The sequence below is a fragment of the Papilio polytes genome, unplaced genomic scaffold (assembly GCF_000836215.1).
Source record: "Papilio polytes unplaced genomic scaffold, Ppol_1.0 DF824493.1, whole genome shotgun sequence".
Classification (NCBI taxonomy): Eukaryota; Metazoa; Arthropoda; class Insecta; order Lepidoptera; family Papilionidae; genus Papilio; species Papilio polytes.
The window spans coordinates 990,363-1,012,023 of NW_013524711.1; the positions used below are offsets into that span (position 1 = coordinate 990,363).

Genomic DNA, 21,661 nt, shown 5'->3' on the forward strand with positions numbered 1-21,661 from the left:
GTGGGCCTCCATTGGGTTGATTAGGGTCGCCTCCTGGTGCTGTCGGTGGGCCTCCATTTGGTTGATTAGGGTCGGCTCCTGGTGCTGTAGGTGGGCCTCCATTTGGTTGATTAGGATCGCCTCCTGGTGCTGTCGGTGGACCTCCATTTGGTTGATTAGGGTCGGCTCCTGGTGTCGCTGACGGGCCTCCATTGGGTTGATTAGGGTCGGCTCCTGGTGCTGTCGATGGGCCTCCATTTGGTTGATTAGGATCGGCGCCTGGTGCTGTCGGTGGGCCTCTATTTATTTGATTAGGATCGGCGCCTGGTGCTGTCGATGGGCCTCCATTTGGTTGATTAGGGTCGGCTCCTGGTGCTAGGCCTTTGTTAACTCCGAGACCTTTATTACCACCTAGTCCTTTGTTACCTCCCGGTCCTTTATTGCCACCGAGACCTTTGTGATCTAGTCCTTTATTACCTCCCAGTCCTTTGTTACCTCCAGGACCTTTGTTACCTCCAAGTCCTTTATTACCTCCGAGACCTTTGTGATCTCCGAGTCCTTTGTGACCTCCAAGACCTTTGTTAATTCCTGGTCCTTTGCCACATCCCAGACCTTTGTTACCCCCGTGACCTTTATGTCCGAACCCTTTGTTATCTCCGAGACCTTTATCTCCCAGACCCTTGTGATCTCCCAGTCCTTTGTTAATTCCTAGTCCTTTATTGCCTTCTAATCCCTTACCACATCCGAGACCTTTGTCTCCCAGGCCCTTGTGTACTTCCTGACCTTTGTTACCTCCGAGACCTTTGTTACCTCCTAATCCCTTACCACATCCGAGACCTTTGTCTCCCAGGCCCTTATGTACTTCCAGACCTTTGTTACCTCCGAGACCTTTGTTACCTCCTAATCCCTTACCACATCCGAGACCTTTGTCTCCCAGTCTTTTGTGATCTCCCACACCTATATGGCCTCCGAGACCTATATTGCCTCCTAGTCCCTTACCACATCCGAGTCCTTTGTCTCCCAGTCCTTTGTGAGCTCCCAGTTCTTTGTTACCTCCGAGTCCTTTGCTACATCCGAGAGTTTTACTACCTCTTAGTCCTGCGATAACTGTTAACTCAGCTCCACCTTTAAGTAATAATAGTATTATAAATAATTAAATTGATAGATAGAGTGAAATGCTGTTGTAGAACAAGAAGAGCTAAATTTGTAAATCTTACTAACTAATGTTATAAAGAGAACGTTAGTTATGAGATTGCGTAAAAGGTTTCATGTCACCTTGGGAAGGGAGTGATGACCGAGATGACGTACAACAGAGCTGTTGCGCCACTACGGAAGTAGGATAAGGAGGAGGAGGAGGAGGAAGATGATGATGATGAGTTTAAGAGTCAAAGTGGTAATTAAGTATAGATATTTTTAATTTCCGTATAACAGATAGAAACGGTACAACTTTCTATTGCTTTTGTTCCTTATTAAATAGAAAGCATTTTCTTGTTAATTTTTTGACTCTCTACACACAAGTCTGCGTTAGTTCCGGGTGCAAAAAAGCTTCGACGGGACTTTGGAACTGAAGATAGCTTAACTAATAATACAGGCTTTACTCACCATGATGAAGAAGTGGTACACCAATAGCTACACCTATCTGAAAAATAAAATAATTAAAATGGAATAATAGGGAATGAGAGCCTAGAGGAGAGAGAGAGAGATATCGGCCTGACGCGGTATTTAATCTGGTGCGGACGAAGAAAACTATGCCCCTCTCTCTAATACGAAACGATTATCTCAGGTGTATATCTATACTATTACAATAAAGCGTAAACACACACTTCTTTGTTGCCTAAGATGTCAGCAATTACAGCATATTTTTGAATAATTCTTTCTTTAATAAAAAGCCCTACACTTACGACGCGCTTTAGGCTATTTTCACGCCATTAAACTTAAGGGGTAAATAATTTGGATAAAAACCTTAATGTGGGAAAGAGACCATAAGTTGCTGCCAACATCAAGGAAGCAATGTTGCCATATTTACCATCATGTAGTCATTTTGACATTTGCAATTGATAATTTGACAAATGTAAACAATCAAATAAAATTTTCATAATTTCATGCGGATGAAGCCGCACTGGAACAGCTAGTATTACATAAAATTTATACATTATATCCACAAAGTTATAGCAATTTAATCTAGATTTAAATTGAGTCTAGAAAGACCTGTCGCGCACTGGAAATATTGGAGGCGCATTTAGGTCCGCCTCCGCACTAGTTGAAGAATTATTTACTTGCCGCAATAAATAGAAAACTACTAAAAACTTACCAAAACAGTTAGTAATAGAATCTTCAACTCCATCATGAAGATCTACGGAGTATGGACTAAGTAATTAAACAATCGCTTGTATTATATATAGTTGCGTCATTCTCAAAATCTATATTATACTTTTTCATTATACGCCAATTTTGATGACAACCGTGACTATACCAAGTGTTCATTACACACGTTTAACAATATTTTGTCCATATGTCTGTATTTATCTGAATTATTTTAATCTTTCGCTTGCGATTCCGTCCGTCAATCAAAACAAATTAAAGCAGTTAAGTAGACCGTATATTCTTCGAGACTATTCTCTACAAACATAGAGATCCGATCAGTTTATCTGCAAACTAAAAGGATTCTCTGCATTTTAAAATTTGTATTCATAACATCCATTTTATTGGAGCTTTCTGTATACAATTTAATAGAATCTGACTTATATGTATATCTATAATATATGTTTAAAGTATCTTAAAGTTTTAACAATGCAAAATGTTAATATTTTAATAATGAATTCAACTTAGAAAAATCTCTATTTTGACCGTGATTTCGAGCGCGAAAAATTTGTTAAAAGAATGTTAGGCTTCTTACTACGAGTAATGTTCTTGTAGACTATGTTCTACCAGTATCTATAACAAATGTCATCGATATCCCTTTAGCTGTTTACGAGATACCTTCTAAGAAACATCCATCCATCCTTATAAACTTTCATAATTATTACTCCATACTATTAAACATAAATAATAAAACGGCCGAGGGTTAGGGGAAATTATTAAACTAATTCCATATCATTACAATTCATATGTCTTAATTTATAATAATACTAGCTTTCGTCCGCGACTCCGTCTGCTTGGAATTAAAAAACAAAAGGATCCCATGTGTTCTTCCAGTCTAACCTCTAGATCTATGTCAAATTTCATCGAGATCCCTTTAGCAGTTTAGTTTTAACTCGTTAGAGTTTGTTAAAACATCCATCCATGTAAACTTTGGCATTTATAATATTAGCAAGAAGTAAGATATACGTTGCTTTATTTTTTATTCCTTGACAAATTCAAGTAAACCCGAATCCTTAAGTTGTATTATTGAGAAGTTTCTGTGGACACAGCTGATAATTTCCTTGTATCAACCTAATATTAAGAATAAATAATACAGATATTATTCATATAAAAATTATTACAGCCTTGAAGTTTTGAATAAGACGGAACAAGTGGGTTTTATTAGTTTTAGTCGAAAAACCGCTCTCAGAACAGAGCAATAACATCAACATTATTAATGCCCTTTCATTCGATGCTCGTATTAGGGAGGTTGGGCAAAAATATGTCGTCCGCCATTTTGTGACGGCAGCCATTTTGGATTTTCTGTAGCGTATCTTACTCGGTGAGGCCTTTTAATATGACATTAGAGCACCTAAATGTACTAATTTTATTACGAATTTTTATATGGAATCTATCTATACTTCTATACTATTATAATAAAGCGTAAACACACACTTCTTTGTTGCTTAAGATGTCAGCAATTACAGCATGTTTTTGAATAATTCTTTTGTTTAATAAAAAGCCCTACACTTACGTCATGCTTTAGGCTATATATTTTCACGCCATTAAACTTAGGGAGTAAATATTTTGGATAAAAACCATAATGTGGGAAAGAGACCATACGTTGCTGCCAACATCAAGGAAGCAAGATTGCCAAGGTTTGTAATGTCATGTCATTTTGACATTTGCTATTGATAATTTGACAAATGCAAACAATAAATTTATATTTTCATGCGGATGAAGCTGCACGCGAACAGCTAGTTATAAATAAACTTCCTTTATAAGCGAGATGCAAAACTAGATGTCTGGGGGCCCTATTATAAACCTACAAGGATCATATGGCAGTTGTCAATTTAGTAAACTAACATAACAATGTCATCATTAAAGCGCCATATTTTGACCAATGAGGGAGCGGCGAGGGAATGTCGCCATATTTAAATTTTCGAAATTCAAGAAAAATAACACATGTGGCGTTTAGTCTGATAAGTAATGATGCCTATTTTTAGCAACATTTTTCCTATCCTTTTCTTACAAAATAATTCTTAAGGCAAAGGCGGCTTTGCGATTTCAAAAAATTCAGATGGCCGCTTTTTCAAAACCATCTTATAAATAAACTTGGATGAAATGCATAATTGTACTTTATTAAAAAAAAACAATTGTATTCATGTATTTTTATTAAAAACTTTTATCTTTGATAGATCTAGCGCCATTAATTACGGTCACCCCCTGTTCTTCTGCCAAATCTGCTATCTTTGCTACGTCCAGAATTCTTGTCACTTTCACGACCACCTTCGAGATCTTCGCCATCTTTGCGAAGTCCACCATCTTTGGATTCCTTTCCAGCTCCCCTGCCAGCCAGGGATCTTCGCAATCCACGATTGATTCCGGCAACTCCAAAATCTTCATCAAATCCTACCTGGTATTTGTCTTTGAAACAATTAAAACAAAAACTGAATTTTAATGTTAGAATCTTAATATTAATTATCTAAATATGTAAATGCGAAAATTTAGATAGATGTTTGTTAGTTTGTAGCCTATACTGCTGAACGGATCTTGATGACATTTAGCATAGCTGTAGAGGATAGTCTGGAAGAACACATGGGCTACTTACATTTGTTATTTAATTCCAATGGACGTAGTCGTAAGCGAAAGCTAGTCTTCCTAATACTATAAATGCAATAATTTAGATGCATGGATTCTAGAGTTTGTAGCCTAAACTGCTGAACAGAAATTGATGAAATTTAGCATAGATGTAGAAGATAGTCTAGAAGAACACATAGGCTATTTTGTTTTTTAATTCCACGCGGACGGAGTCGCGGGCGAAAGCTAGAGTTAAATTAATTACTCTCACCATCTCGAGATACTGGTAGACCAATAACCAAAGCTGTAATCTGAAAAATAGACAAAAAAAATTAAAGTGATCGACAGAAATCGTCGTTGACTTTCTCGGAATAAATACTTGTTTGGCAATAGCGGCAAATTCGATATACAAACTCGGACTTCGAGCTACCACAAGTGACAGCATTTACACGGTATTTCTGACAACTCGATCTGCGTTCTCTTAGTATATAAATTAAAAGACTTACCATAAGAAACAACAATAGAACTTTAAACTCCATCATGAATATTTTTAGACTAAAGAATTAGACAAAGGATTAGATTATATATAGTTGCGTCGTATTACCAAAACCCTTACATTCTTTGCATATTAATTTTGATGACGACAATGACCATATTTATACTAATATAATAAAGAACAAAGTCTGTTTCTTTGTATGCAATTAATAAACTCAAAACTACTCAACTAATAAACCGATTTCAATAATTCTTTTACTAGTTAAAAGGTAAATTATCTCACAGTAACAGGCTGTATGTATTACCAGGGCAGTAATGCAACGACTTTTCTTAATTTATGTGGCAGAATTCAAATAAAATCGCGGCTTTAAGTTGTATTTCTTAATCGACGTTTCTGTGGACACAGGTGACAATTCTTAAATCTACTTTAGAAGTAGTTTTAAATGTTTAGTTTTAAAATTTATATGAATTTTTAGAAAATTCTATTCTAACGCAAATATTATTCTAAGGTGGGGTTGCGAGGGTGTTCTTGCCAGGCTAGGATTAGGCAAGCCGGTTCCAACATGTTTAGAAACATGAGCTCTTTCATATAATGTAGGTTTTATCAAGAAATCTGATGAGGGAAGGAAAAACGCTTTAGATCTTAGATATTTATTACATATTAGTGTTGTTGCAATCCAAAATTATATTTTGTCTAAAACTAAAAAAAAAACGCAATTTTATTGATACTTTATTACTAAAACACTTTTTGGAATTGAAAAATGATTTTACGCGGATTTAATCACGGTTACCGGGTCCTCGTTTGCTGCCAATTCCAGCATCTCTGCCACGTCCAGAATTCTTGTTATTTTTAGGATCTTCGTCATCTTCGCGTCGAAATCCATTTTTTGAACGTTTGCCACCTCCTCTGCCACGCTGGGAACCTCGCAATCTAAGATCTGAACCGCCAACATCAACATCACCGTCAAGATCTAACCCGCTTTCATCTTTAAAAGAATTAAAAAAAACGTTTAAAAATTATCAAACCGTCCCTTCTTAACATGAATACGTGGACGAGAAATAGTGCAATGCGTGTTACCACTGAATCTTCACTTTCATTTTGATTTATTATCAACAAAAAACAACTAGTTATAAGTTGTAAGCCTTACTATACGAGTATATCATATCATACTAATATTATAAATGCGAAAGTTTACATGGATGGATAGATGAATGTTTGTTAGAGTTCGATGAAATAAGTTATAAATGTGGAGGATAGTCTGGAAGAACACATACATAGGCTACTCACTTTTGTTTTTTTTTTTTAAATTCCACGCGGACGGAGTCGCGTTAGTCAAAAATAACTTAAAACGATTCGTATAACTTGGTTAATGAGTCAAAAGATAAAAATAATTAAAAAAATCACATTGTCTTTTGGTTTAACCAATATTTTATCTATTATTTGTAAAACCCAGACGCTTTTAGATCTAATTCAAGTATTCTTTTTTTAAACCTGCTCCATATCCGATATATGTTTCATCTCCGCGACCATTTCCACCTTTGGAACGTCTTCCTTGCCTTTTGCCTCCGCGCTTTAAGCCTCCGATTCCAAGAGCTGTGCCGTCAAGTCCGAGATCTACCCCGCCATTATCTATTAAAAAATCGTCCAAAATAAAATATGAACATCAAAATTCATTTATTTAAAAGGATAAATTGTATTACTCACCATCTTGGGGCAAGGGTAAAGCAATAACCATAGCTGCAATCTAAAAAAATTACCAATTAAATTAAAGAGATATGGCAGATCAAGTTGTTATTATATTGCGACGAATACACAGTTTATTTCTTTTTGTTGATGCAATGTAAAAACTCGAAGCGTCTAAGGACGGTTGAACTTGTCGGAGCTACCAAGCGACAATATTTCTAACAAGTCGATCTGCGTTCTCTTTTCAAAAACTTATTCACCATTAAAAAATCTTACCACAAGTAACAACAATAGAACTTTAAACTCCATCATGATTTTTTTTAGACTAAAGAATTAGACAAAGGATTAGATTATATACAGTTGCGTCGTATTACCAAAACCCTTACATTCTTTGCATATTAATTTTGATGACGACAATGACCATATTTATACTAATATAATAAAAAACAAAGTTTGTATCCTTGTATGTAATTAATAAACTGAAAACTACTCAACTAATAAACCGATTTCAACAATTCTTTTACTAGTTAAAAGGTAAATTATCTCAAAGTAACAGGCAATTATCTGTATGTATTACTAGACATTCCCATTCCCCGCGATGGAGTACAAACAAAATCTTTTACTTTACGTGGCCGAATTCAAGTAAATTAAAGTAAAACCGCGGCTTTAAGTTGTATTTCTTAATCAACGTTTCTGTGGACACAGGTGATCATTTTTAGATAGTGCTTGTCAACTGTTTAGGCACACAAGTATATGGTGACCAGGAAAGACGTGTACAATTAACTACCACAGAATCGCTACTATAGATTTTACATTTATTCTAATATGTTGAAAATAATAGATTTTAATCAGATTGTGTATCTGTACTTCTATACTATTATAATAAATCGTAAAAACACACTTCTTTGTTGCCTAAGATGTCAGCAATTACAGCATATTTTTTAATAATTCTTTCTTTAATAAAAAGCCCTACATTTACGTCAAGCTTTACGCTATATATTTTCACGCTACTAAACTTAGGGGGTATATATTTTGGATAAAAACCCTAATGTGGGAAAGAGACCATAAGTTACTGCCAACATCAAGGGAGAAAAGTTGACGTGGTTTGTCATAATTTCATGTCATTTTGACATATGCAATTGATAATTTGACACACGTAAACATCAAAATAAAATTTTCATAATTCTATGCGGATGAAGTCGCATGGGAACAGCTTGTATTATAATAAATCGTAAAAACACACTTCTTTGATGCAGATGGCAGCATATTTTTTAATAATTCTTTCTTTAATAAAAAGCCCTACATTGACGTCAGGCTTTACGCTATATATTTCACGCCATTAAACTTAGAGGGTAAATATTTTAGATAAAAACCCTAATGTGGGAAAGAGACCATAAGTTGCTGCCAACATCAAGGAAGCAAGGCTGCCATGGTTTGTCATCGTCATGTCATTTTGACTTTTGCAATTGATAATTTGACATATGTAAACAATAAAATAAAATTTTCATTATTTTATGCGAATGAAGTTGCACGGGAACAGCTAGTCTTCAATAAGTAGTGAGCATAAACAGTATAACTGACTTTCTTACTATATAAATGCGAAAGTTTAGATAGATGCATGAATGGATGTTTGTTAGAATTTGAAACTAAAATGCTGAACGAATCGCGATGGAATTGGGACTAGATATAGAGGATAGTCGGGAAGAACATATAACTGGCTTTTGTTTTTTTTTCAATACCATGCGAACAAAACTAGAAAGCTAGAATAAAAAATGAAATAAAAACCAATATTTTATTCATGTTTTATTAATGAAACACTTTTTTGACTCTATTTAACGAATTTTCGCGAATTTAATTACTATTGCCACATCATTTGTTGCCAATTTCGTCATCTCTGCCACGTCCAGAATTCTTAAGACTGGTCGTTGTTGCGAACTCTTTCACTTTTAGATCGTTTACCACCTCTTTTGCGGCCCCCGGAAACGCCAAATGCAAGATCTCCTTTACCTTCTAACCCGCTTTTATCTTAAAAATAATTAAAATAGGTTATTTCAGAACAACTCATCATCCCAATATGGCTCGGGGAAGCAGACGGCTCTAATTTTAGAGACGAAAAAAGAAAGTGTGCGAAAGAACTCAATTTGTTTACTTTTTTTTAGAATTCGAATACTTTATAGTGTGTCTAAATAATTTGGATTAGTTTGACAATTCACTTAAAATTTAGTAGGGATGGGTTGTGTAAAATCAGTCATGAATCTTATCGATTTTCGATTTTTATTCTTATAGAAGTTGGAATCAATAGCTTTATAGTTATAACTTATCAATTTAAAAACAAAAACACTGTTTTCTCAAATTAATAATGACCATAACAAATAATGAGAGTAAATAAATGTTTATTACTACTACAGCCGTACCGTAAGCGAATTATTCGCTATTATTTCTGTCATCGCTAAATTCTCTACACTATAATCAACACTAGAATTGTCCTCGAAATTAGTGAATAAGAAAATAATAATTTTAGTTGAGTTTGTTAATTATTTACACCGAATATCGATAGTTCAAAATTGATCGCTATGTGTGTTTGTTCGTCACTACGATAGCTGTCTATTAAGTATGGCATTTGACTTCATATAAAATGAATTCGGTACTTCATATGCGTCATTTATCAAACTAATCTAAATTATTTAGACACACTTATAGATGTTTTGTACTAATTACATACTCTATGATACCAGAGAATAAGACAAAGGTCACCACAATTCATCAAAATTGGTTCAATCGTTGAGTGCCACAAAGAAATTTGCATAAGCACAAACCCACATACACAAAGCAAAATACGCGCGAGTAACCTTGCCCTATTTGTCAGTGGGGGTAAAACACTAATAATCTTTGATCTATGCTATATAGCATCAGTTTTTCCGTATAAATGTGACGTGTGGACCTTTAAAAATAAAGTAAACAGCTAGCTAGCTAAACTAGCGCATTTGAGACCTGCTCCAAACTCGAGATCTCCCTTATCTCCGCGACGTCTTCCACCTTTGGAACCATGCCTTTTGCCACGCTCTAAGTTTCCGAATCCAAGAGCGCCGTCAAGTCCAAGATCTACTTCGCCGTCTATAAAATTTATACAAAATTGTTTAAAACAAACATCAAAAGGGTAATTTAAATTAAAATGATTAATGGATTACTTAAATTACTCACCATCTTGGGGCAAGGGTACAGCAATAACCGTAGCTGCGATCTAAAAAAATTAAAGAGATATGGCAGATCAAGTTGTAACTATATTGCGAAGAATACACAATTTATTTCTTTTTGTCGGAGGTACCAAGCGACAATATTTCCACGGTATTTCTAACAAATCGATCTGCGTTCTCTTTTTGAATTCAAAAACTTACCCACCATTAAAAAACTTACCACAAGTAACAATAATAGAACTTTAAACTCCATCATGAATATTTTTCGTAGACTAAAGAATTAGACAATGGTCCAAATTATATATAGTTGTGTTGTATTACCAAAACCCTTAAAATATTCTTTCTTTGCTCATCGATTTTGTTTGACCATGGCCATATTGCATGAAAATGTATGATTATTTGTATGTCAGTTTCATTGTTATTCTGGCAGCCTTAATATTTAAAAAAAGCTTAATTTAGAAAGCAAAAAACTGTTCGTATTCTTTCTTCGATTGTTATAAATGTGAATCAGTCGAAGTTTGATCAAATTAAAGCATTTTTGTTCTTTTACGTTTTTTTTGCTTCAATATTTTTTTTAAGGAGATTTAAGTAAAACCGTTAGTTTACATTGTATTTCTAAATGAACGTTTTTATTGACACAGGTGATTTTTAGATTTTAGAATAGTTATTTGAAAATACTGAATTCCTAAAAATTTAAAGTAAAGTATAGGATAATTAAACACATAAATAATATGCTAAATTAATTATTACAAATGGAGACGTTACGTATTCGTTTTAAAATATTGAATTGAAAAATAATAAATGACAAAAAATGAGATGCAGAATGCTCGTGACATTTTATTCATCTGTCATATTTGTTATCTGTCATTCATCAATTTTAATTTCTTCTGTCAACGCGGTTCATTTGATTTCAAATGTGAAATTATCGATTTATTCACTGTAAATATATGTAAAACGTCATTTAAGAAAAATATTAAAAAGTGTATTAGTGTGCGTGTAAAATAAAAAAAGTCTGTGTTTGTAATTATAATTTTCCTTAATGATAATTTAACCTCAACCTTGAAAAACATATTTTTTGCGTCTATATTGTTATAAAGCAATTATCATAGCCTTCGTTTAATTATTTTCCTTAAAGCAACTTAAACGAGGTAAGTTTTTAATACTCAAAATTATTAATAAGTTTAAGATACACAAAATCAAGTATAGGTTAAGATTCGATTATGTCATATTTTATGTATTATGAAATTCCAATATATCAGCTACACATATATCAGTATTGTATTAAAATTATCTCCAGAATATATATTATTTAATAAAACTTTAAGTAACAACTAATATCCATCCATTACCCATTAAATGTGTCTATAAAAGGAAAATAAGAGCAAGGTCAGATTAAATTATCTTTTTATGTTAATACAAGCTAATTCGTAACTATCTTTAATCTATATTATCGATTACATCTGATATATCTGCTCAGAATTATAAAAAAGTTATAAATACACCTTGTCAATCAGTAACTTTTATGAGTTGAAAGGATTTTTTAAATCAATTCAGTAGTTTTTAACTTTATTAATCACATACAAAAATGCAAATATTCATTTTATAAAGCACTAACTTTCGCCCGCAACTCCGTCCGCGTGGAATTAAAAAAAAAACAAAAGTGAGTAGCCTATGTGTTCTTCCAGTCTATCATCTATGTTTATGCCAAATTTCATCAAGATCCGTTCAGCTGTTTAGGCTACAAACTCTAACAAACATACATCCATCTAAACTTATAATATTAGTAAGATGGTACACACTTGGGCTGTACAGTTAGACAATTATGACAGCCGGTCAAAAATTGTGCTGACCGCACCAGTTAGAATTTACATTATACCAGTCGATTGCCAGTCCAGACCATACTATACAAGTGTAAACTGCACCAAGTATATAGATAACCAACTAACCATCACAACACATATAGTTTAAATTTTTTACGTTTTTAGTAAGTTTTTTTTTGTTATATCAGTTTCATTGTGGTCTGTGGGGGTCTGGTGATCCAACACACATTGCACCCTATTTTGGACACTAGTCCCCTGCCCAAAGGGGAAATTAATTAACCTACTGTTTTTAATTTATTTTTAACTAACTCTTGCTCGCGACTTCACTCATGTGAATGTAAAAAAATGTAGAAATATATCCTGTGTTACTCAGTGATAACATAGCTTTTTAAATGCAAGAATTTTTGAAATTGTCCCAGTAGTTTTTGAGTTATTCCAATACATACAAAAATCCAAAAATACAAATGTTTCCTCTTTATAATATTAGTATAGATAAAGCCTACATAAGTTGGAGTCTCCAAGGGACTGCAATATATTACATTAAGTTTTCTTAAATCCTTGTTTCTTGTTGATCATCAGTCACTTGACAATGAAACAAGCTTAGCTTAAGTATATTTGAGATTGGCTTGTTTGTCATTGGTAAGACTGTATTGTATTTTTACTTTCAGATACAAAATGGTGTAAACAAGGAATCGAAAATGAACACAAATTTAAAACACCTTAATATAACAAACCTAAAAACTCTTCTACGAATAACAAAAGTATCAAATATTAAAAGAACATTTTATCAAATTAAAGAACCGACCTGTTTATGTGGGTATGTCTACCATAGACAAGATAGAAATAGACTTATCCGTTTGTATTCCTCGCACACAGATCATCATAGACAAAAAGTAATTATAGAAACGTCAACACCTAAAATAGTTATAGACAAGAGAGATGATGTCCTCAGAGAAGAAAAAAGTATTGATGTTAGATTATCAACTTTATGGAAGAAAGTGGATCCTTATGTTAAGTTAGCAAGATGGGATAGACCTATTGGTAAGTTATATCCAACTTATTGAAGTTTTCATGAACATCTCATCTCCCATACCTTATCTTACTCCGTATTGTCAGCACTCCTACTCTATTGTCCGTCATCTCAGTCACTCCCTTCATCATGTCACCTTTCACACAATACATCCATCTCTTTCTACCCTCTACCTCTACCGGTGTACACTCAGAACATGTGATTCATCCCTGTTTCTTTTATAAGCATATGAGCTGTTGCCCGCGACTTCGTCCGCGTGGTATTAGAAAACATATGAACTATATAAATTACAAAAAGCTACGTGTCTATCTACAAACCGGACACCTCGGGCATGAAGCTTATCCCATGTATACTCCAGACTTTGTTTTATATCTGTGCCAAATTTCAATAAGATATGTTGAACCGTTGCAGAATGATGGAGTAAACATTAAAAAACTAAATTAATGAATCCCACGGGAACCGTAACTTATCCCGGGATAAAAAGTAGCCTATGTGTTCTTCCAGACTATCCTCTAAATCTGTACCAAATTTCATGGAGATCCGTTCAGCCGTTTAGGCTACAAACGCTAACAAACATCTATCCAGCTAAACTTTCGCATTTATAATATTAGTAAGATTATAAGATGTTCGTAAACTAATAAATTCGCAAGAGTGTTGGTGGCTCAGGGGTAAGCTTGTAATCTACAGGTCGGGTTCGAATCCCGCAATAATAATGTGATTTTAAAATATCGAATTTGATCATACTTCATACTAATATTATAAATGCAAAAGTTTAGATGGATGGATGGATGTTTGTATGCTAAAAGGCTGAAAGAATATCCATGAAATTTGGTCTAGATGTAGAGGATAGTCCGGTAGAACACATAGGCATAACTTTTGCTTTTTTAATTCCACGCCGACGGAATTGCGGGCGAAAGCTAGTATGTACATAATTTACTTGACATTGTTATGGTGAAGGAAAATATTGTGATGCACATATCGGCTAAGAAATTCAAAGATATGTGCGAAGTCAACTCATAGTGCAGCATGGTTGACTATAGCCTAGTCACCCTAACTTAGTATAGAGGAAGTAGCTAGTAGTTACAAGTACATAATCATACTTCATACTAATATTATAAATGCGAATGTTTAGATGGATGGATGTTTGTTAGAGTTTGTAGCCTAAACGGCTGAACCAGTTTCGATGAAATTTGGCATAGACATAGAGGATACTCTAAAAGAATACATAGGCTACTCAGTTTTGTTTTTTTTTTAATTACATGCAGACGGAGTCGCGGGCGAAGGCTAGTGAAACTACAAATGTACATTCTCCTTATATTGAGCTATTTTGGAGTATTAATAATTCTAGAAGTTGAAATTTTAAAATAATTATTTTAAAAAGCACTCAATAGATGGCGTTAATTTGTATTCAATACAATCATTTCATTTTTGTGTAACCCTACAGATGTAGTAATGTATTTTGCTCATATGTAAAGTTTCTATATATTCAGTTTTTTTTTTTTTATAACATAAGGTGGCAAACGAGCAAGCGGCCACCTGAAATCGCCAAAATGGCGAAGCGACCGCTGCCCATAGACATCCGCAATTGCAGATGCGTTGCCTACCCTTATACGACGCAGGAGGAGACGCACATAAAGAGGATATTTCCCGTTCCTATGCATCTCCTTCACCATCAAATCCACTTCCTCTTCCCAACATCTGCTTAAAAGAAAAGGGTGGTAAAGAGAAAGGGATTTAAATTAGGCTTCCGGCACCACACTCATCAGACGAAACACGGAAATGCTTCCATTTCATGCCTGTCTTCTGTGTGGTCGTGGTATTGCACCGGGCGTGCCGGCCCATTCGTGCTAAGATGTTAAAGCGGGCACTATCACTGTTAAATTTTAGGTTAAGGTTTAATTTATTATTATTTTCAGGTGTGTACCTCCTATATTGGCCTTGTTCGTGGTCGATAGCGTTAGCTTCCATCCCGGGCAATGTGCCCCTACATGTGACATTGCAGACAGCAGGCCTGTTTCTATTGGGTGCGGGGTTGATGAGAGGTGCTGGATGTACCATTAATGATATGTGGGATAAAGATGTGGATGCTCAAGTAAGTTGATGTTAACTTGCAAACTGTTCCTTACCACAATAATTACTCCTTAAGTTTAGTAGCGTGAAAATATATAACTTGTAAGTGTAGGGCTTTTTATTTAAAAAACTAGCTGTTCCCATGCGGTTTCATCCGCATGAAATTATGAAAATTTAATTTAATTTTTTACATGTCAAATTGTCAATAGCAAATGTCAAAATGACATGACATGACAAACCTTAGCAAACTTTCTTTCTTGATGTTGGCAGCAACTTATGGTCTCTTTCCCACATTAGGGTTTTTATCCAAAATATTTACCCCCTAAGTTTAAATGCGTGAAAATATATAGTCTAAAGCGTGACGTGAGTGTAGGGCTTTTTATTAAAAAAACGGATTATCCAAAAATATGCTGTAATTGCTGACATCTTAGACAACAAAGAAGTGTGTGTTTACCCTTTATTATATTAGTATAGATGACACCTATTGGTAATTTATTATATTGACATATGGTTTTGGGGATCAATAGAATAGACAGATAAAATTATATGCAAAAAGTCAAGTGTAGTGTTAATTATGTCTGTATATTATTTAAGTCTCTTTTTATATGCCTGCGACTCCGTCCGCGTGGAATTATAAAAAAACAAAACTGAGTAGCCTATGTGTCCTTCCAGAATATCTTCTACATCTATGCCAAATATCATCGAAATACCGTTCAGCTGTTTAGGCTACAAACTCCAACAAACCGCTATCCATCCATCTAAACTTTCGCATTTATAATATTAGTATATCCCTTGTTAAATTTATTTTTAAAGGGTGGGTAGAATTAATCATATATGTTAACAGGTGGAACGTACCAAAGACAGACCGTTGGTCTCCGGTGTGATATCAAATAAACAAGCCGTTGGATTCCTGGCGGCACAACTTAGTCTTGCACTTACTGTACTGTTACAGTTAAATTGTTATAGCATAGTGCTCGGTGCTAGTAGTATGTGTAAGTATGTTTGTTTGTATATTCTATTGTAACACCCACAGTATTAACTAGGGTTGTATCGGAACTCCGCTTCCGCATCCGCAAGTGCGGATCCGCAAGAAATGTTAACTCCGCATCCGTTATTTTTTATGCGGAGTTATAACGGAGGTTAATTTACGTCTTTGCTAATCTGGTTGTCAACTGACTATAATTGTTATACATTATATTTGCATCATAAATTGTATCTTGTAATTATGGACAGATCTGTATTTTCAATTACCGTGGTTTTAGTTTTTATATCTTACTAATATTATAAATGCGAAAGTTTAGATGGATGGATGGATGTTTTTTAGCGTTTGTAGCCTAAACGACTGAACGGATCGCCATGAAATTTGGCACAGGTTTAGAGCATAGTCTGGAAGAACACATAGGCTACTATTAATCCCGGGAATGGTTACGGTTCCCGTGGGATTAATTAATTTAGTTTTTTAATGTTTACTCGATCGTTCTGCAATGTTTCAACATATCTTATTGAAATTTGTCACAGATATAAAACAAAGTGTGGAGTACACATGGGATAAGCTTCATCCCCGAAAAATGTCCGGTTCCCGGGATACGTAGCTTTTTCTAATTTATATAGTTCGTTTGTTGTCTAATACCACGCGGACGAAGTCGCGGGCAACAGCTCGTCTTTAATAAATCTCAATTAATATTTTAATATTGGCTTCCGCTTCCGTTAACCTCCAATTCTGCAGAGGTGAAGCCCTTCGCATCCACATCAGCTTCCGCTCCGTTAAAATGGCCTCCGTTACAACCCTAGTATTAAACCCTATTATTAAAAAACTACTGAACAGATTTAGATGAATGAGGTGTCATTAGATTCGACTTCTTCTCAAGAGTGTCATAGAGTATTTTATAATGACCCAAAACATATACAGTAGACGTGAGGGTAAAAATTAAAAAAATGTAGTGCACAAATTGTATTATAAGCTACTAGCTGTCCGCGACTTCGTCCGCGTGGTATTAGAAAACATACGAACTATATAAATAACAAAAAGCTACGTATCTCGGGAACCGGACATTTCTCGGCGATGAACCTTATCCCATGTGTACTCCAGGCTTTGTTTATATCTGTGACAAATTTCAATAAGATATGTTGAACTATTGTAGAATGATCGAGTAAACATTAAAAAAACTAAATTAATGAATCCCACGGGAACCGTAACTATTCCCGGGATAAAAAGTAGCCTATGTGTTCTTCCAGACTATGCTCTAAACCTGTGCCAAATATCATGGAGATCCGTTCAGCCGTTTATGCTACAAAGTCTAACAAACATCCATCCATCGTAACTTTCGCATTTATAATATTAGTAAGATATCATTTGCATAAATTGTGTTTGAAAATTCTTGTATATGCAAATGTGTTATTTAGTAGTTCTATTTTTGTTTTTTTTTTCAGTATTAGTAATAACGTATCCATTAATGAAGAGAATAACAAACTACCCTCAGATATTCTTAGGGGCTACGTTTAATTGGGGCGCATTGCTAGGATATACAGCTATACAGGGTGATCTAAACCCGCTTGTATGTCTGCCGCTATATACAGGGGCGCTCGCATGGACGGTCGTGTATGACACTATATATGCACACCAAGTGAGTTCTTCTGTCCTTATCACTGTATTAACATTTTTTATATAGATTTATTTTTAAACTGTGTTATGTGCTCGCTGTTGCACGCGACTTCGTTTGCGTCATATATATACATGATATAGTCTATGTTACTCAGTGAAAATGTATCTTTTTAATGGTGAAAGATTTTTAGTAATTGACCCAGTAGTTTTTGAGTTTATTTATTACATATAAGTACGATTTTTTTACCTCTTAATAATCCAAGATTATTATTATCATAAATAAAGGAAAGATTTGCATTTGTAATAAATAAACTCAAAAACTACTGGGACAATTTCCAAAATTTCTTTGACCAATAAAAAGTTATGTTATTGCGTAATATAACGAAGTCGCGATAGCTAGTATAAAATTAATTTTGTTTTTCGTAATACGTAAAAACCAGATTTTCGTTTAAAACAGGAAACTGAAACTTTTTATTTATATATAGGATAAAGAAGACGACGCTCGTATAGGTATGAAATCCACCGCGTTGACATTCGGCTCACACACGAAGCCTGCGCTCAGCGGAGCCCTAGCGCTCAGCGTGACGTCACTGGCGGCCTCCGGCGCCGCCGCCGGCCTCCAGCTGCCCTACTACCTCGCGCTGGCTGCCTACACACTGCATGCGGGGAGACAGGTATCTATACTATTATAATAAAGCGTAAACACACACTTCTTTGTTGCCTAAGATCTCAGCAATTATACCATATATTTGAATAATTCTATTTTTAATAAAAAGCCCTACACTTACGTCACGCTTTAGGCTACATGTTTTCACGCCATTAAACTTCTGGGGTATTTTGGATAAAAACCCCAATGTGGGAAAGAGACCATAAGTTTCTGCCGATATCAAGGAAGCAAGGTTGCGATATTAAGGTAATTGGTATTTTGACATTTGCAATTGAGAATTTGACAAATGCAAAGAATAAATTTATAATTTCATGCGGATGAAGCCGCACGAGAACAGCTAGTATATCATATAAATATTATAAATGCGAAAGTTTAGATGGATGGATGGATGTTTGTTAGCGTTTGTAGCCTAAACGGCTGAACAGATCTCCATGAAATTTGGCACAGGCTTAAAGCATAGTCTGGAAGAACACATAGGCTACTTTTTATCCCGGGAATAGTTACGGTTCCCGTGGGAGTCATTAATTTAGTTTTTTAATGTTCACTCGATCATTCTGCAACGGTTCAACATATCTTATTGAAATTTGTCACAGATATAAAACAAAGTCTGGAGTACATATGAGATAAGGTTCATCCCCGAGAAATGTCCGGTTCCTGGGATACGTAGCTTTTTGTTATTTCTATAGTTCGTATGTTTTCTAATACCACGCGGACGAAGTCGCGGGCAACAGCTAGTAAGTTATAACTATGAATCTATCGATTCCAACTTCTATAAGGATAAAAATCGAAAATCGATAAGATTCATGACTGATTTTACACAACCCATCCCTACTAAATTTGAAATGAATTGTCAAACTATAAACTATGTTTTTTTTTTTCAGATTTACACACTAAACCCAGATAATCCAAGCGATTGTGCTGACAAATTTAAATCTAATTCTATGGTAGGTTTAATTATATTATTAGGTATAATAGGAGGAGGTTATAAACAATATATAGATAATAGACAGAAAAATAAAGGCAAGGAAAACGTTGATATAACAAAAAGTTGCATATTTAGCTAATAATGAATTTAAGAGATTTTTCGCCCAGTTTTTTTAAATAATAATGTGTACAAAAAGTACAAATTGCTTGAAAAAAACAAACAGAAAAGTAAATGTTTTTAAAAGCAATTAAAATTTGTTCCTCAAAAATAGTTTACAATGCTTAAAAACAGGATAGGATTTTAATATACACGTTAAAATATCTCTTTTACTCGATATTTATTCGATTTTAGAGCTAATCGATGTGTAATTTTTGCATATTATTATTTAAATGATGTAAAATCAATTTAATACCAATATAATTAAAATTTATTTATTTAAACAAGTATACATACATCTTGTTAAATAAAATACGTAATGCTGTGACAACTCCAAGTTAAATCAGTTTAAACCCTTAAATGTATGTTTTTTTAAATGCCATAAACAAACGGGTGATTAATTAAAAAAAAAGGCGATTCTTCAAAATACTCTATTGTGTAGAAGAAAAGACCATCATGCATTTAAGGGTAAAGTTAGAATAATTTTAGTCATATCTGGGTTCAATTACAGGTTTAGAGCATTTAAAAATGTAAAATTAGTTTTTATTCTAATGTTAGGTAATTTATATTCTTTGGTTTTGTTCCTAGTCTATGGTTACAAAGTATCAACTTGACAGCTGTCACAGTAACGATTAGTGATGTGACGTAAATTTTTGAAATAACTATCCGATTGTTTAGAAATATCGATTTCAAAAAGTGCATCATAACCTGTGTTTGTTACTACACCCAATTTAGAAGCATTATAATAAATTGTATGCCTTTGTATTACAATTGTACAAAATTAACTAACAGTTATCCATAGTCGGAACCAAAGTCTTGGAAATTGGTGTTAGAATAGCATAGCTATGTTTTGAGGGGTCCTAATAAATGTAAGACATAGGTGTAATGGTTTTAGTATACACTACGCAAGATATAAACTGAGTTTTGACGCTTTATAAAAATAAAAACCAATGCGTATATGTATTTTAGGGAATTCTAATGGCATTAAAAATAAAAATAGGCATTTTGTTAAAATTGTAAAATAAATTGTTGTGTAAATGTAAGGTAAATGAAAAAGATGGATTTCATATATTTTTTAGTTATAGCATGACCAGAAAAAAAACCATAATGCGGATAAATATGGCACTAATATCTAATGTGGTGTAAAAATACGAACAAAAGCGTCCCTAGACCAGAATTTTTCGTATACTTAGTTGATAGTTACAAAGTTTATAATGTGTGAGTACCTAGTATTGAGAGTTACCAAAAAGTAGTATTAATTGTTTGTTAATAATGATAATCATGTAATATTAATTAAAAAACCTAGAGCTATTGGTAAATATAACCTAGAAAATATTAAGACATTTTTTCACTATCGGATTAACAATAATCATAGAATATTATCGAATCGATTAGTTACATGTCTATGAAATATTCGATTATATGAAATTGTAATTATCAGAAATTAAACCAAGTTCCTTTGAGGTGTAAAATTTGGTTTTTAAAATATTTGTCATAATACGATGCTCTACTTATATGTTAATAAGTATTTGTATTTATTTGTTAAATAAAATGTTTCTTGCCACATGGTGTATTAACTTTATTTTATTAGCGTTCCGATTTATTGAGCCATCAATTTTGTATCTTTCTACTGCTCTCTCCCTCTTATCTTAATAAATTTATAAGTTTCCTTCGACTTAAGCGAGTCTTGTTACTGACAATATCTTTACAATTAGTTGGAATCCTTACCACCCTTATAGTGATAATGGCAAAATTAAAATAAGCACAAATGCTAAGGCTTTTCGTAGAGATATCAAATCTTTTAAATATAAAAATATCGATAAAGACTTCTACAAAAATAAATCGTATCGATTAATAAGAAAATACATGTCCATCCCTATCTCGAGTTGTCAAATTACTTTCAACATTTACTTGTCAGTTGGTTATAGACATGTGGGTCAAATAAAGATGATGAACAACAGTTCAGTTCACGGATCACACATGTGAATCAGATCAGTAAACCGACTTAAAGATAAGATTATACTTCTTTTAGCTAAAATTTTACTTGCAAAGAATTAAGATTTACGTTTCGTGTAGTATGCAGCTCGTGAGTTGTTGGTTTATATAATTATAGTACTTT

At 33.9% G+C, this 21,661-nt stretch overlaps 2 protein-coding genes across 2 annotated transcripts in view; one reads left to right on the forward strand and one right to left on the reverse strand.

Annotated features, from left to right (window-relative positions):
• The window catches only part of LOC106110612, a 33,316-nt gene that overhangs the window by 3,998 nt on the left and 7,657 nt on the right, over positions 1-21,661 (forward strand). Inside the window, exons 2-7 of the mRNA XM_013292533.1 lie at positions 12,761-13,133; positions 15,039-15,214; positions 16,037-16,184; positions 17,623-17,816; positions 18,280-18,468; positions 19,343-19,522. Coding sequence (XP_013147987.1) covers positions 12,761-13,133; positions 15,039-15,214; positions 16,037-16,184; positions 17,623-17,816; positions 18,280-18,468; positions 19,343-19,522 — 1,260 coding nt within the window. The remainder of the gene's footprint in view (positions 1-12,760; positions 13,134-15,038; positions 15,215-16,036; positions 16,185-17,622; positions 17,817-18,279; positions 18,469-19,342; positions 19,523-21,661) is intronic.
• LOC106102513 lies at positions 8,876-10,702 on the reverse strand. Its single transcript, XM_013282058.1, has 4 exons — positions 10,493-10,702; positions 10,280-10,319; positions 10,070-10,192; positions 8,876-9,103 (listed from the first exon to the last, which is right to left on the reverse strand). The coding sequence occupies exons 1-4, from the start codon at positions 10,526-10,528 to the stop codon at positions 8,991-8,993; spliced, it is 312 nt and encodes a 103-aa protein (XP_013137512.1). The 5' UTR covers positions 10,529-10,702; the 3' UTR covers positions 8,876-8,990.

What these genes read in the sequence shown, in the direction of transcription:
- LOC106102513 (XM_013282058.1), bottom strand. Translation starts at nt 10,528, where the DNA reads ATGATGGAGTTTAAAGTTCTATTATTGTTACTTGTG. An exon ending in TTCTATTATTGTTACTTGTG is followed by an intron (nt 10,320 to 10,492) that starts GTAAGTTTTTTA and finishes TAATTTTTTTAG; the next exon opens with ATCGCAGCTACGGTTATTGC. An exon ending in TGTACCCTTGCCCCAAGATG is followed by an intron (nt 10,193 to 10,279) that starts GTGAGTAATTTA and finishes TAAATTTTATAG; the next exon opens with ACGGCGAAGTAGATCTTGGA.